The 17467-nt window shown below is 46.9% G+C and overlaps 1 protein-coding gene across 1 annotated transcript in view; it reads right to left on the reverse strand.

Annotated features, from left to right (window-relative positions):
- Positions 1-11368: 11368 nt before the first annotated feature.
- LOC118787663 (phospholysine phosphohistidine inorganic pyrophosphate phosphatase) overlaps positions 11369-17467 on the reverse strand; it is a 30589-nt gene continuing 24490 nt past the window's right edge. The window contains exon 7 of the mRNA XM_036543217.1: positions 11369-12286. Within this exon, the coding sequence (XP_036399110.1) occupies positions 12190-12286 (97 nt within the window). The 3' untranslated portion in view covers positions 11369-12189. The remainder of the gene's footprint in view (positions 12287-17467) is intronic.

Below are 17467 nucleotides of genomic sequence, written 5' to 3' on the forward strand. Positions count from 1 at the left end.
ATTATGCTAATAGCATTAATTTCTTTCTTTCTTACGATTTTTAACTATAAAACGATGTAAAACGTTAAAAAAATTCTATATGAATAAACACTGAATTTTAAAATTTCTGTGTCTGTAATGTCAGTTTCGCAGGTTTAATATTGGGCTAATATTGATAGTATGAATGGAATTTGACAGACAGGGCTTGAAAGTAAATCTTTTTTTAGTCATATTTTTACAGAGCATCGGATTTGTTTACACTCACCAGTCTTCAGTCACGATGCAGTTGTTCTTGTGACCGTAGGAGAATGATATTCTCCACAGTTTTCAGCTAAGTACTTGCAGACAGTACGACACTTGTTTATATCCCTGTATGCTGCCAGAAATGTCATCTTCACGGACAGAAGTAGTGAACAAAGGTGATGTTTTATGAACCCCATAATGGGAGGAGGTACTATATAACCAATCACAGACTTGTATGAACCAATCAGAAGACACTGATCTGCATGGCAGGACACCAGTTGGTTGATATCCAAGAGAAACTGGTGGCATGCAATCGGCAGACCATATTGGGGCTCATGAAGCCTCGTTCTCTCATTACTCGCCCGCTATGGAAACATAAGGAGCACATGGTGCACCGCAGAAAGCAGCAAGAGGCCAAGGAACGGAGGAGATGCGGACCACGCCTGGGAAGTGGCGTCTGTGTCTGTCTGTCGGGTCAGGAAGCGGACGGGACCTTCGAATCGGGGAAATCCTGTCCTGCCGTGTGGTGGCTCGGATCAGCCGCTGCATCCTGGCAAGCTCGTGCCGCGGGGAAATGGTGACGTGGCAGGGAGCACGAGTTGCAGGTCAAGGTGTCTGTGCCCCCCCTCGCCCCCCCCTGCCCCGCTTCACTTCTAGCATTGGGCTAGAGGTTGTGACACCTTGTACTTCTTTACAGCAGTAGGGCTTTAGGCCTATTTGCACTGTAGATTCACGTCCATACTGAATCTAACCACTACAGTGTTGTGTCCTTTTGGTAAGGCATTTTAAAATGTGTACACTTTTGTGATATGGAAATATCCACAAGTTCAGTGGTCAGATATAAATGAATAATAATACAAAAGACTCACTAAAGTTAATGTTCAATACTGTAACTCCAATTCAAAAGTAAAAGAATCAGATTAATGAACAGTATTGCTCAAGACTCAATAAATTTAACATCAGCTACTGTACCTCCAAGTCAAAGGTCAAAGCATAGCCATGAGGTTAAATCCAGGCCAGATCATTCTTCATGTGCAACAGTGTCTGTTTTATGCAAGCACCCTGCATGCATTTTGAATGGCATTTCAGGGCTGGTTGAGACACTAGAGCCAAGATTCATACCACGTTACATTACATTATTGGCATTTAGCACTTATCCAGACCAATTTACACAGGTTACAATTCTTCATGTGTAGCCCATTTATACAGCTGGATATTTACTGAGGCAATTCTGGGTTAATTGCCTTTCCCAAGGGTACAACATCAGTGACCCAGTGGGGAATCGAACCAGTCCTGCTCCTTACCACTATGCTACCCCAAGAAAGAGCACAGAATCTATGCCACCTAAACTGTGCACAAGCTGTGCAAATCTGCCAAACAAACAGCCAGGTCTGAGACCCAATGACTGTACAAGGTACCTCTTCTTCTCTAGCATTGTTTGTGTAATGAGGGCCTGAGGAAATGTGCAAAAGGAGCATGGGCTTGTAAATGTGCTGTAAGGTGAGGCGGGCCTCCCAGCTTTTGTTGTACAGGTGGCAGTGTAGCATAGTGGTAAGGAGCAGGGCTTGTAACTGAAAGGTTTCTGGTTTGATTCCCTGCTGGGGTGCTGCTGTTGTATCCATGGGCAAGGTACTGAACCCAAAATTGCTTCAGTAAATATCCAGCTGTATAAATGGGTAGCATGTAAAAATTGGAATGTCACTCTAGAGTGTCTCCTAAATGATAATAATGTAATGTGATGTACGTTCCTCTCTCTGCAGTGGGAATGGCTAAGTCCATTTCGACTTCTCACAGCTCGCACTTTGCCCCCTAATCATGTGCCTTCAACATGCCCCCTACCCCTCCTGTCTCTGATCAAGTGGGTCCCCATTCCTCTGAGATGGCTCTCCATCCCACTGTGCCAGCCTTCATTCCAGTGGTGCAAATCATTTGCAGCTGGATCTCCAGATGAAACCGAGTCTAATGAATGCACTTAGAAGGGTGTATTCCATGAAATTCAACCCCCAAGGTTCAGTCTGTTTCCCGGGCAACCATATCCACTTGTCCACAACCATAGCCACTCCAGTTGTGCTGTGAGGAATAACCACTGTTGGCAGGGCTGGCGTGCTATGCTACGCTATGCAGCTGTGGGGCCATCCGCACTGCACCCCGTTTTGGGCAGGACCCACTCTCCGCTGAGCTGGTGGTGCTTTTGAAGGAGGGCCAGGAGGAACGCTGCTGGGGGTGTAGGAAGCCGTCTTGGCACTGGCATCCCGTTCCAAAACCCGATGCGGACCACGAACAGGGCTTCGCGTATTGCTGTATTTTGAGCCGCTCGTCTAGTGTGAAAGTGAGAAAATGTGGCACTTTGGTATATCGATGACATCCTGTCACCCACGCATAAGTTAAAGAGCACTTTGCTGTAATTCTCCATCATGGGAAAAGCACGATGGCCCTGTCCACAGACCTCAGGCGAGAAGCTGTAAAGCTGAAATGAGCCTGGTAATTTAGATGCTTAGTGAGTTTACTGACAAAAGGGGGGTTTTTGGTTCTGTCCTGGAGGTGTCTTCCCCAGCATTGGGGGCATGGGATCGTGGGCGTGACCACTGAACCTGAAACACGTTTTTCTTTTACCTGGGAAACTGGACACCCCGGCCAAGCCTGGGAGGGGGGGTGCTGTGCAGTACTGTTAGCCCCTTGTTCTGCTTCAGTGTAGCACTTCCTATGGACAGACCCCCCCCCCCCAAGTCCATGGCAACCCCCTGAGCCTGCACACAGGGGGGAGCACAATGGTGTGGCATGCCACATCCTGTAGGTTGCTAATCTGCAGTGACATCTCTGAAACCTGACCCCCCTTCACTGTGTGGGGACCGTTTTGCTTTTTTCAGTTTTTATGTCCCTCCTGGGGTTGCTCCTAGGACTGCTATAGCGGTGCCAGGACATGCCAAACAGGGGGGAGCCCTCCTCAGAAAGTGTTTGGGCTGCAGCTCTAGGCCAGGCACGGCCTCCAGGTGCCAGAGAGCGCTGAAATTTCAGAAGGCTGTGTCATTCCACAGAGAGCTGTCCAAGCTGTGTTTCTGCAGCCGCCCACAGGGGAACGGAGGCGATGAAATGAGGGGAAAAACAAGCTGTTTGGCGGTCGAAAGAGAGAAACCTTTTCACACATCATTTCCCCGAACACAAACGAAACGTAACGGAGACCGCTCTTGAAAACAAAGCATTTGCCTTCCCGTGGGGTGCAGCGGTAGTCTGAAGTCTCAGCTGATGCATCATTTCCTGTCCAGCAGGAAGTGGGGAAGCAGGAGATGAGAAGCTGAGGTAATGCAGTGCTGGTGGTCAGAGAGGAGACAATTGCTGGTATGTTAGCATGGCTCTGTGGCCTAGAGAAACGTGTGATGCAAACATTGACCAACCTGAGTACTACTGATCTTCAACTAGCCTTCAGATATTGAATACCTTAATAATGGCTACCCTCTCTGTATTTTTATTCTGAAAAGCGTGTCTCAAGAACATCAGAACATAAAAAAATGAAGAGATACAGAAAAGAGAGGGAAAACTCCTACACAGTGTAGGATTTCTGCTGCTCGTGATAATTCAGGTTTCTATGTCTACTAGAAATGTTCTGCTTCCTGAGAACGACATCAGCCTGCACTGCCAAAATACTTCCCCTCCAAGATAAGTGAGTCAGCGTCTCCAAAATGTTTCCTCATAGGCAGGGCAACCTGGACCCTTCTCTCAAAAAACATTATAAAACACAGAGGAGAGGAGTGCATTATGAGATTTGTGCTGGTTTCTGCATAGTCATTACATTATATTATTATTACATTATATTTAGCAGACGCTCTTATCCACTTCCATAGGTTACAGTTTAGGTGACATTTTATCCATCTACACAGCTGGATAATTACTGACGCAATTTTGGGTTCAGTACCTTGTCCAAGGGTACAACAGCAGTGCCCAAGCAGGGAACTGAACCAGCAACCTGTCAGCTACAAGCCCTGCTCCTTACCACTAAGGTGCAATGCCAACCTATTCAGAGTAAAAGACGTGGTTCGACACCTTGACAGGCCTCCCTGTGTTGCTGTGACTCTTCACCCGTTCCCAGCATGGATTCTGTTCCATGAAAGAAACCGATGTAAACAGAGAACAGAGACATTTTGAAAATGTGAAACCAGAAATTGATGTACCTCTTGGCTTGGAAGGAACACAAGATAGCCCCCAACAGAGCTGTCAGCGGGTTCCAGGAGTAGGCAAATGGAGCAGAGTGAAAGCAGAGCCACCTCACGAGGCATGTATGCCATGGTTTATGGACTTATGCAATTCTTTTTCTTCTCCCAGAGGTATCAATTATGGTATTGTGGAAATAAAATCCATTAATACCTAGGTGTTAAGAAAAATCTTATCGTTCCCCCAAGGTTATCACCTGTTTAAGCAAAGGAGCAACAGAATACAGTGTATTACATCAACAAAATTCACTGAATATATAGTTAATAAACATGAGAAGTTGATGAAAATACAAGCAGTGGGAGATATCAATGTTTGTCCAATGTTCATTTATCACCATGCTGATCACTACAGCTAGGAGCGCAAAGTCCTTGTCCTTGGATCTTGTCCTTAGCTTTGATGGGCAAACAAATGAATTAACTCACAAATGAAATGTAAAAGGTGTTATTTTATTTCCAGTGCAAGTGTAGTTCTTTTCACTAGTTTTGGTACTTGCTGAACTCACTGAACCGTGTTTATAAAAGAATAAAAGTAACACTTGCGTTTAATTGTGAGTCAGATGTTGATTGAATCCAGGCCCCTATGGTCAGACATGGGGAGTCAGAATCCCCCTGCCATGCCAGCGAGGGCCAGCCGTGCCAGTCGGCATGTGAGGAAGTCTCTGAGCCGAGGGAAAGCAGGAATGCTTCTCTTTTGGCGGGCCCTGTGCTTGAAGACAGAATCATGGGCTGCTTTCCCACGGAACCCATTCTTCTGTGAACCAAAGCTGACATGCCCCTGACTCCACAGGGTTCCACAACTGATACGAATGTTCCTGCGCTCATTGCTGAGTTCTTACCTTCCACATCTAAAAGTTGCTCTCCGCATGTCATTTTCAGAGTTCCTTAGTCTCATCTCATCACAAGGTGCTATTTTGAAAAATGTCATTATTCACTCAATCGATTGCTCGATTACATTACATGGTCATTTAGCAGATGGTCTTATATAGAGTGACTTACAAAGGTTATACTTTTTACATGTCATCCATTTATACAGCTGGACAAATACTGTGGGGCAGGTACGTTGCCCAAGGATACAGCAGCAGTGCCCCAGTGGTGAATCGAATCAGCAACCTGGTTATGAGCCCTGCTCCTTACTGCTACGCTACACTGCTGTAGACTGAGTCAGCTTGAGTGAGGTTAATCTCCAGCAGTACAACATACCAGAGCTGATAAGCAGAAACTTCGATTAGGAAATAAATAAGACAGTAATTATTACCGGAACAGGGCACAAATGACTAACATATCACCATGCATCAGGTTAAACAGTTTCCTTCTTTAACTTGTACAGCTGCTAGCCAACGTACCTGCTCTGCCGTGACATCCCGCTGTGAACTCTAAGCTTGTCCACGAGACTTGTATCCAGCTGAATTTCTGAAAGGGGCCCCGGTCAACAGAACGGAATGTAATTACAGCGCTGATCGATATCGGCCAGTAACTGCTTGGTCCGCTGATTGAGCTTTCGCTCTGCTGTGCAACAATGTGGGACGCCACTGCAGCAGGGAGGGCAGGGAGATCGTTGCTGAGGGCTGTAAAACGTGAGCCCTCTGTTTTAATTGATCATTGACGTGATGGCCCTACAGGTGCAGAGCCACAACAGTGACCTTTACGGATGAAAAGGAATATGGAGGTGAAACCGATGGCATTTTTTTTAATACTTCAAACGGACAATCTTTTGATAAGAATGGAAGTTAATTGGAAATTAGATTAGCGATGACAGTCTATAGGGGAAAGTGGGCCGGAGCTGAGCTGAAATCCGCTCTCAGGAGGAAACAAAGCATAGATTTTTTTCCATGAAAAACAAACGCCTTGACCTTTTATTAATGTTTTCTTGTGCCAGTGGACTTTTTTGGAGTTTGTGGAGTTTATCATGTGTGTAAACATCAGTGGAAGCTATTCAGCTGCAAATAGGGAAAGCAGAAAACTTACATTATTGGGGTGGCAATGTAAACATAGTGGTAAGAAGCAGGACCCTTAACCAAAAAGTTGCTGGTTTGATTCCTCGCTGAAGCACTGCTGCTGTACCCTTGGGCAAGGGTACTCAACCCCCCAGTGCCTCATTAAATACCCAGCTGTATAAATGGATACCATGTAAAAATTGTAGCCTGTGTAAGTCACTCTGGATTAGATTGTTTGCTAAATGCCAATGATAGTAATGTAATGTACTTGACTATTGTCCTGAGTGTTCTAATACTTTTATGCAATTGCCATGTATGCCATTGTGAATGTGGATCAGCCATTTCCAGCTCTGCAGCACTGAGAGAGAACACAAGAACCAAAAAATGAATCATGGCTTTCATCAACCTACCAAAATGATGTCCTGTTATTACACATGAAACCTGTTATTCCACATGAGCACATTTCATTCTATGTTGTGTCTGAGAATGTCTGATTAATTGTGTGTTTTCAAATGAAAGAGCTGAAAGCAAAAAAAATACAGTGATAAGTAGATACAAAACATATTCCACTGATATTTCAAGTTTACAACTCAAAAAACAAGATCATTGTATAACTGCACGGATTAGGCTGAACCCCCTGCTGTCAGGACATGCCCTCCTCAAAAGAGGTCGTTTGTGTTTTTTTGAAAGGAAATCCAACGAGACGGGTAACTTCTGCGAAGTAATCGATCCCTTATGATTACAGGAAGTCCTGGAAACGGCAGTCCTGATAAAACCTCCGAGTATGACATAGCCGAAAGCTGTCTTGACCTTTGCCCTTGGGTCCGGCCCAGAGGGTTTATTTTTCTTCCAGTTTCAGTGAACGACACCATTGTGCAATTTACCCTTTTTATGCCAACAGCGCTGACAGACGATGCTAGCATGGATCTCTCTTCACTCATATTTGCATTGTAAAACAGCCCTGCTCTTCGCAGGGGGAGCCCTCAAAGTTTTTCTTAGCCTGGGACTGTGATAAAGAAATAAACTGTCAAAAAACCTCAGCGTCCTAATGAAGTTTCACCTCTAACAAGACCCTTAGCACACGACTTTTAAATGACCCCACTGATAAACCGCTGGATACAAACCCCTGTAGAAAATAATATTTCACAACAAATACTGAGTTAGAACTCGGGCCAATCAAGCCAGTCCTTAATAACAGTCTGCTGCATTTTATTGCGCTTAATTGCCCAATAAAACTTGTGGTGGTAACGCAACGTGGAGCAACACCAGAACATCACTTTCATAATGCACTTTTTGCCTTCCATAAATCCTGCAGGATAACCAAACAGGAGAGCCATTTGTTTCAGTTGTGTTCCCTGCTTTGAAAACACAACGGAATCTGAAAGTGGGGGATCTGTAGGGAAAGCAGAAATCCCACAAACAACACACTTTTTTATGCTTGTTTGTCCAGATGAACGTGGTAAACCATGTTAACCACCGGTTCTTTGTATCGTGCATTATACACAGAAATGTGAAAAAGGGAAAGAGCCCACTGTAAGCAGAAGTGAGGAGTCAGGTGGAGAGAGAAATGAGCACAGAAGTGGCTTTTTTCTGTGATCAACATTGTTCACAGGGGTCAGTCCTCCTTGTTTTTACCCCTGTGCAAATTACATTTACATTCTCTTACATTACATTACATTCATTACATTCCATTCACACTCTTACCCATAGCGACATCCAGCACAATAGAACAAAAGTGTATCCATTCAAGTTAAATGAGCAACAGTGTCACACCAGGCTAACAACACTCCCAGATCAGTGAATGTGAGCATAACACTATTTAAGCCCTTCCCCAACTTGTGCAACCTGACTAGACAAGGGAGGCCAAGTATAGTACCAAACATCAGTCACTAGATCACAGAACTCAAAACACATTGCAATACTACACCTAAAATAAACAGAAAGTACTACAAGTAGCCGATGTTAGGGGGCAGGGATTGAATGTATCCCAGCGTCCTCTTCTTACAAATAAAAAGTATGTCTGTACTGCAAGGACTGAGAAAGAGGAACTTCTGGGGTTTTTTTTGTTTCAGTATATGGTAAACTGCAATCTGTCGGGTGCGAAACTGTCATTGCGTATTTATGGCAGCGTTTCTCAAACCTCTCCTGGAGTACCACTTGTCCTGCATGTTTTAGATCTCTCCCTGCTCCAACACAGCTGATTCAAATGATCAGTTTGTTATTAGGCAGCTTCAGGAGTTCATAACGGGTTGATCATTTGAATCAGCTGTGTTTGTGACAAGTGGTACTCCAGGAGAGGTTTGAGAAACGCTGATTTATGGTATTTTTGGATGCGGCACTTGAGACATTTCTGGGGAGGATGAAGAGCTGCTAAGTCAGTCATCTTGGGGGGGGGGTCTTTCGACTGACGTCATTCACAAAGGTCCGGTTTCCACACCGCCACGACCTCTTGTCTCTGGGGGGAATGCTACTGAGAACGCTTTTTCTGAGTCGGAGGATTCATTCATTAAGACTTTACAGACAGGTTAGCCGTTGGTTAACTCAGTCATGCAAATAGTAAGTGCAAGGTTAGATACAAATCAATCAGATATACTGGCGTGTGGTCACAGTTGAGCGATATAACCTGAGTGTTATTTTTTGTTGTCTCCTTTTTACACAAATGACTTCTCCGGTCTGTCTGGGAGTCCCGCGTTGGGCGATCTTTTTGTCAAACCAGTCGAACGACCTTTAATATTCAAAGTCGGTTTATGCGCCACAGAGCTGGTCTGACTATAACTTTCTTATCTACATAGAATGCAAAGAGCGAGGCTGGACATTCAACAAGAAAATCATTGTTTCAGTCAGTCATAACCAGTTCTGATGTTCGGCAAGAGTAAACCCCCCATGTTTTGTTCTTTATTCATTTCTGAGGAAGCGCTGATAGGACATGGACCGAATGAAGCCACTTGGACAAGGTTCATATTTACCGCCTCTCGTCCACAGAGACGTCCAGTTTCACAATGCTCGCCTGTGTTCCTATTTAAAAACAAAACACCAGCTGCTTTAATGTTGACTCCCTCCTAACATTTTGGCTGGAGGCGAGCTGTATAAATCACACATCAGCGGAGGCCTTGACAACGCTCTCAAAAAGTTTCCATTGCCGCGACTCATTCAAGAAGCGCACAATACTCCCGACTCGCGCTGAATGGATTAAAGGAAGAAAAATGTTTTTCGGCATCTCACGGCCTATTAACAGCGCATTGTTCCGTTTGTATTGAGATCTCCTTGAAATGTTCTAAACTGGAATGTGATTGATCAAAGCACTGACAAGCCGGGGGTTTTTTTTTTTGTCCTTGTTTCAAGGAGATTCCCCAGTCATAACTCGTCCCGTGACTGGTGTCCGTGGGTGTGTTCGTGTGTGCAAACAAGATTAGCTGTGCTGGCGAACGTTATTGACCTACCTCCCCATGTTTCCATGGCGCACGGCTAAACAGTGAAGACGAGGCCTGGCAGGGGTCGGACTGTGGTGCTTATGTTTGCGCTGGTGTGTTTGTCTGTGTGTGTGTGTGTCTGCAGTCCTGACAACATCTCTGTGGTTCTTTGTGCTTGTCTGTGGTGGTGTGTGCATCTGTGTGCATATTTGTTTTTGAATTTGAGGTGGTGCTGCCATGTCGCATGTCTCCCTTTGTATGTCTTTGTGCTTACAGTGTGTTTGTGCTGTTGTATGTGCCCATCTGTATGTGGTTGCGCTGGTGGTGTTGTGTGCACACTTTTGCATTTCTGTGTGCGTCTTTGGTATCGTTTGCATTGGTGTGTGTGTGTGTGTGTGTGTGCGTGCACGTGTTCACAGCACGGACAGGATTCTTTGTCAGCTAGATAAAGGCACACCAGACTTGTCTGCTATGCTCCAATCAGAGTCCTGGAAGTGCTGGGTCAAGAAGTGAGAGCGTAGAGGAGGTTTTGTGCAGCATGCATCTGCAGGTAGAACAGGGGCACTGTAATCCTTTGAGCGCAAATCCCCTGTCAATTCAATGCACTCTTGTTGTGCACCCTCTCCCTCCCTCCCACTAAAACACTGGCAGTGGCATTCTTGATAAGGATCCAGGTACACCGCTGGGATCCATCCAACTGCCCCACATTCAGCTCCCGTAATACAGGCTGCAGATCGGCATGAGGACCAAACCTTAAGCCTTATCTCAAAGGCTTATCTGGTGGTCGACTTCTCTGAAAACACCACATCCACCCCGCCCCCCACACCCCCCAACTCCTGATTGTACAGGGCAGTGTGAGAATGGCAGACTGTGCTGTGCCCATGGTTTTCCATCAGAGGTAATCATTACTCTTTCAGCAGCTGTTTATTCATCCCCAGGAAGGGGAGATAAAATCCACAACACTAAAATAAACCCAACTCAGATAATGTGGAAGGCAGCAGTGAGTGCATATGTAAGTTTATGAACATAATGGTAGGCTGTAATGAATACTGAGTCTGCGGGTAGTCTGGCTGTATGTGTATGTGTCCTGTGTGTACATCTCGCTTTGTGTGTGTGTGTATGTGTGTGTGTGTCTCACTGAAGGCTGGCTGAAGGTTGGCTCTGTCTCCAGATCTGCGTACACAACAGGGCTACTCTGCTTTTGCCTGTTCTTCATTGGCTGATAACCCAGTAGCACTGATATACAATCTACAGCACATTTGAGCCTGAAACACATCTCTTACCCTGTCCTTCAGCTCTCTCCTTCATGAAACACCGCCCTCAGTTTAAATCCAGATTACCCAAACAGTGACTGATGTTCACAAAACTGTACGTGAAAAATCATACACCATGTCACACCGTGGGGTCAGAGTTCAAGCTATAAGTCAAACCATGCAGTCAGATTAAAAATATTCATTCCAAACTATCAAAACAAGACTGATCTCTTAAGAGATGACGATGTAAACGTTTCAATGTCAGCGTGAGAACAACTCCCAAAACTGGACTTCTATTTTTATTTCTTCACCAGAAGACAGACATGACAGAAGTGCTACATTATTTCCAGTTGGCATAAGCGGCCACAGTTGCTACAAATTACAGTACACTGTGGGGATATTTATTTTATACACAAACAAAAAACCGACAATAAGTTTCAGTGTATCATGGAGTACTTCACTCATACACAGTTAGGTGCATACATGACCTGCCCAACAGCATTCATACCAAAAGATACACAGAAAAATACCTTTTCATATGAGTATCATGACCTACCACAACTAGTTGGTGAAAGTACCGTCTTAGTAGTTCTAAGTTCTGTGTGGGAGAGCTTATGCCTGCTTAAACTACAATAAAGGGATTTCCTAGCTCATGCACATCTTTCTACACTGCGTGTCACAGAACACTCCCAGACTGGGGGAACCTCCCTTTTTAAAACTCGTTTTATGTGTACTCTTATAGGTTAGACTACAGACATCTTTAGTTTAACACAAAGTAGCTGTGTGTCCTTCCTCTGAAATGACATCCACGTGAAGTTTATTACTTGGGATTAAGACTAAAGCCCTGATTCAATCATTGTGCAAGTTATGATGTATGTCATAGCTTGCGCAACATTCTTCTGCATTATTTTAAGCTGACGTAAACAAAAAGATCCTCTAAGTATTGAAAAAAGGGAACTAACTTCCTGAAATGTGTCGTTAACATCAAACCAGGCCAAAAGGCACCTTGGGTGATCTGAAGTCTGACCTAATTCAGTCTGACTAGCCTCTATCTGTCAGTCTACCTAATTTCTCCACCTACCACTGTGCTCTAGTGACACAGAGACTGTAAGGCGGTGGTTTTCCTCAGGGATGGACGGTCAGGTCTTGGGTCAGTGTTTGGGCCTCACTGGCCCCTGTGCTTCAGGATGACGTCCACCGCTTCAGCCAGGTTGTTGACGTACCCGTCCGCCGTCACCGTGGGGTGCTTCTCGTCACTGGGCCTGTCGGGGGAGGCGTGGAGGAAGTGTTTGAGCGCGTGTCGCCCGATCATGCAGAACACATCTGGAGACATCTTTAAACACAGCATCTCCCCCACCCCCCCACCCCTGCAACCATGAGTCCCATCCCCACCCCCTGTGGGCTGACGCAATGCCCGCAGAAATCACGTCCGAGAGAGGGAAGGAGCGACCGGCCCTGCCAGACCACTTCCCTCGCCACTGAGGGTTTCTCAACGAGCACTGAGAAGAAGTGCTGTGTTAACATGTGCTTCTTTTTTTTGCTTTACTTTACAGCAAACAGAGACCTATCTGAGAACGCCAGACTGTGACTTGACCTGCCCCTCTTCTGCTCGCAATTTTGCAATCTCTTAAGCAGCACTCCGCTCTTTTGGATTTTCGGCATCTTAAATCTCTTCCCAAGGCATCTGGGCCCCACCGTGCCAAAAAAGCGCCGTTTTAGCGTGCCTGTTTTCTGTCTGTATCACAGTGGCCTCCGTGCTCTGTTTTTAAACAATGTTTTTCCTGCATTCCCTCCCAGAAACAGCCCTTCGCCCTGACCGTGAGCCGGTGCAGAAATACACAAGTCAGGCGTTTTAACGAGAAAGGAAACCAGCTCCTGTCACGAGACACAATCTCCTCTCTGCTTTCTCAGTGCTGTGGTGCCACTGTACATTTAACACAGAGGGAGATCAGGTATTTGCTTTCATTTCGCCCCTACATAATTCATGAACTGTGAAAGCAACCAAGGACACGGAGAGGGCTATCTTATCTGAGATGAGAACTGGTTTGATCCAAGCTGCTGTTAGTGTCGCTGTGATGTGAACAAGAGGCGAACGTGTTGTAATCAGGGCCTTAATGCTGTTGCTTGGTTTTTGAGCTTGGAATTGTGGTGAGAGTAAGAAGCAGAGCAGGCACACGCCCAGACATTGAACGAACAAAAGAAAAAAGGCCTGAATTCTACTACGGAGCCTCTTCCATCCTATCAGATCGGAGGATTTACAGATCCACCTGATCCATCCAATCAGCCATGCTCATTTACACCGCTGTCCTGCAGAGCGGGGATCCAATCCCTCGCCCCCAGCCCCCAACCCCCACACCCTTTGCGTGTACTCTTCAGGTACACTAAGGTATCAGCGACTGTGGCAGGACAGCTCCAGACAGGGGGCCCCCTTTGTGTAATGGCAGGAGTGCAGCTGGCAGGCCTCCTCAATTGTACCCTCCTCCTGCGGCTGCGCCACTCCAAATATTTGCCCAGCGAAAGTGAGGAGAAAAAGAGCTGCTTTGAGGTGTTGAGCGCTGCCGACCCCCCCCCCCCCCCCACCAAGAGCCAGGGAGGTGGTTGGAGGCGGGTGGGTTTTACACACGTCTGTCAGCAGCCCCGCCCCACGGGGATGTGAGCTCCCTGCTAATGACTAGGGGGGGTGGGGGTGGGGGGTGTTATGTCTCCCGGCAGGCCATTGTTCGCCCTCCCTCTCTCCCAGGGTCTGGTTACACATGCACCGCCAGCCCCGCGGGTGATTGCGTTAGGTGGCGGCGGGTGACAATCTCGGCCTCCTTCTGCCCTCACCCCCCCGGGCTCCAAATCCGGGGTTCGTCCCAGGGTTAGTTACGCATGCATGTATGCATGCACTCGTTTTGCCACCCTCTCTCCCCTTACCCATTGTGATGAATAATTGAGAAACGAGAGAGCGGGGGTCAACACGGCCGCACAGAATTGAGGACAAGGCGGCTCCTGTTACCGCTGAGGTAATGCGGTCCGCCGCTGAAGGTCACGGCGGTATCGATACACATGAACAGAGAGGCCCCCACCTCGCTGTCGTCCCCTCATGCAAACTGTGGCAGAGTGGCGAAAGGTCTTCGCAAACAATGACGCCTTGTTCGCATGTGTGTTGTTGTCACAGTGCTGAGGCGTACGACCGCAGGTGTCTCGTAAGAGCAGAGCAAAAAACGGGATAGAACAGAGTTTTCCTCGTTAAACTGCCCGCACTGGTCCAAACTATCCCAGTCTGGTCTGGTGCTATTTCTGTGCCATTTTCATTCCAAAGGTTGGGGGGACTGGATTTTGTAAACCAAAAAATTGCAGGGTTGAATCTCGTCCTAAGCCTTACTCTCGTACCTTTGAACAAGATATTCCACAAAAATCTTTCTGGTGAGAGGCCAAGCGTCTAAACGGAGAATAATATATAACACGTTAGCTATGTAAGTGACCCTGGTTGAGGGTGTCTGTTGAGTGAAATGTAATGTAACCGGCAGAAAAAAGGGCTTATTATTTACTTGCTGTAGCTCCATGCCTTTGTGCTGACTGTGTTCTCCCTGTCTAAGCCTTAATGCCGCAGACTGCTTGGAAAAACACTGCAGCAATATGGTGTCTGTCACCATAGCCCTCACCACAGTGATAATGTCCTTGGATGTATCCAGAGTGCTTTCACTGTTTATGTAGCATGCTCATAAACGTCAGACACTGCCACATCTGAGCCCCTGTAATCCCTGGATATGGGCGAGAGAGAGCTGGCGTCAAACACCTCTGTCAGCCAGGTAAGACAGATGAGGGTTTTGAGGCGTGCCCCCAACAGACCGAGGCAGGGTTAACGGCCGACCGTCTTTAAAGGACTGCGTTTATGTGTGCGGCTGTGTTTGAGTGATTATGTGTTTGCTTGTACTTATATGATCATGTGCAAGAGTGTAAGAGGGAAAAAGCTGGGGGGTACCGGGCCCTGCTCTGAAGCAGAGCATCCTGCATTTGTTTTTGGATTGTGTATTAATTTTATCAGCGAGGTGACCAACCAAAGTGGCCTTCACCTCTTTTATCAGCCTGTTCGTTCTCTCTCTCCCTCTCCCACACACACAGATGAGCCTGCTCCAAGCCAACAGTCAGCTCCTCCATGTAAGGAGGAGGATCCCGCTGTCACTGGCCACTCAAACATCACCCACCTCTCCTACCCTCTTCGTCTCCTGGAACATCACATTACATTACATTATTGTCATTTAGCTGTCATCCAGAGAAACTTACATAGGTTACAACTTTACATGTTACCCATCTATATAGCTGGACATTTACTGAGACAACTGTATCAGTATCTTTCCCAAGGGTACAGCAGCAGTGCCCGAATGGAGAACTGAACCTGCAACCTTTTGGTTATGAGCTCCGATCCTTACCTCTACGCCACACTGCCGCCCGCTATGGCACAGGCCCCCAAATGCTCATACACAGTAACCAACATCCAACGGGGCCCTTCCTCCGGCCTGCAAATGATGAGCCGCCGTTCCCTGACGTCAGGCATGAGCCTGCAGTTTCTTGGAGCTATGTACCCCAAGTTATCGAGCACCTCTGATGTGACCTATCGAGCAAACTTGGACCTGTCCTGTGCTGTTTTCCATTTGCTTCCGTCCGTTGTCCCCGCCCCACCTGTTTGGACGGATCCCCCCCGAGTTGAGGAGACAGTGGACTGTGGCCTCTGTTGCCAGCATTTCAGGTGAAAACATTAAATAAAATATCCTGTTCAACTGCATCTCAAAGAAACACTTTCATGCAAAACAGATGAAAGCTAGTCGCTGGGACTCTGCCTTCGCTAAAATGCAGCACCGGAGCTTGGCAGGAGGCATGAAACACAATAACCAAGCCTACGCTTCACAGCCAAACTCCAAAGGTTCAGTTGGTTACACTGGGGCAGAGAGTCCGGCAAACACACATATGAAATGAACTGCATTCTTTTGTCAATATGACTGATGAAGGCCGGCACAAGAAGGCACTGTATCAGAGAGGCCTGCCCTCATAACCTAGCTGGGTTTTATGATTATGGAGCAAACAGATCAATTAAAAGTCTCTGCAGAGCAACTCTTAAGCATAATTGCATAATTAGCCTGGGACTGAGGGGAAAAGTCTGAACGGTTGCCGTGGTGCTGGCCGTGAATGGAGCTTTTGCATCACTGCTTGGTGCTGATTCAAAACACGGAAATGAGGGAACAGAAAATACAGAACTGGGAACAATTTCTCTGCCATGGACATCGGCGGTCGGAATGAGTCGGTTTTATTCTCAAATAATTCCCATAAAGTTTGACCGCAGCGTGCACAAAGCCTTTACTTCCTCAGATGTTACTGTGTTCTCTAACAGGAGTCACTCCTCTGAAACACACACTGATAAAAATGACCCCCCCCCCCCCCCCCCCCCCAACAGAGCATTCCATTCAGATCACCTGGTTTACTGTAAGTGGTGAAGTGACATATTGGGATTCACCTGAATCATTGACTAAACCCATCGTCATAAACCAATAAATGCAGGACTAAATGTAAGGGAGAGGCATCTGTGCACAGCTACTGACCTGCGCATTGACCGAGGTGTAGTAAAATGGCAAGGAATCAGGCGAAAGCATGAACACTGCGTCTACACTACATATACATACATCTGCTAGACTGGTTGGTCTCAAGGTCCTAGGACCCTTCACTTCACACAGGCCAGCAGCTGAACGCTCATCAATGGCGTGGGAGCAGCAGGCCCAGTGGCTTGGAGCACTTGTAACAGACCGCCTTCGTCTCTCACATCCTCAGCACAACTGTCCGCCCCCACCAATCCCGGCCCTCCGCTCCGTCCAAGCTCTGGGCCTGGCCTCCGGAGCGGGAACCTGAACTGTTTTGACTGGTCTGGGTAAACAGGGGGAAGGGGGGAGGGGGGCGGTGAGACTGATGATGATGTCCTGGGGTCCTCAGGAGGTACAGATTCCACGCCGCCAGCCCCTGCTTTTCTCATCAGCCCCACCCCGCCCCCTCTCCACTGGCACGAGGCAATAACGCAAATAAGGAAGTAATAGTTAAAAAAAGCTGATGTGCAAAGTGGGGGAAAAAAACATTTAAGGAACTGGTCATTTATTTCCGCGAAGCGGCCAGCTCGGTTTAGTACCTTGTAATTGGGGTTTCTTGGACGCGAGGTGTCCAGCACGTATTCCTCGCTGGAACTGCAAAAGATGTTTTACTATTTTTGTACAAAGCGCTGCGCTATGCTGTGCACCCACCGGGCCGCATAAACAGAGACCCGGAGCCTGCAGACTGCGGCTTGACAGCATGGATTCTGCAGTTGAAGCCAGGGACTTCACCTGAGACGCTTCGGCAAATATCCTGCAGTGCAAACGGATAATGTGTCATGCGAGAGCTCTTTAAGCAGCCGTGGATAAGGATGTCTGCTAATTAAA

Source organism: Megalops cyprinoides, chromosome 1 (genome assembly GCF_013368585.1).
Source record: "Megalops cyprinoides isolate fMegCyp1 chromosome 1, fMegCyp1.pri, whole genome shotgun sequence".
Lineage (NCBI taxonomy): Eukaryota > Metazoa > Chordata > Actinopteri > Elopiformes > Megalopidae > Megalops > Megalops cyprinoides.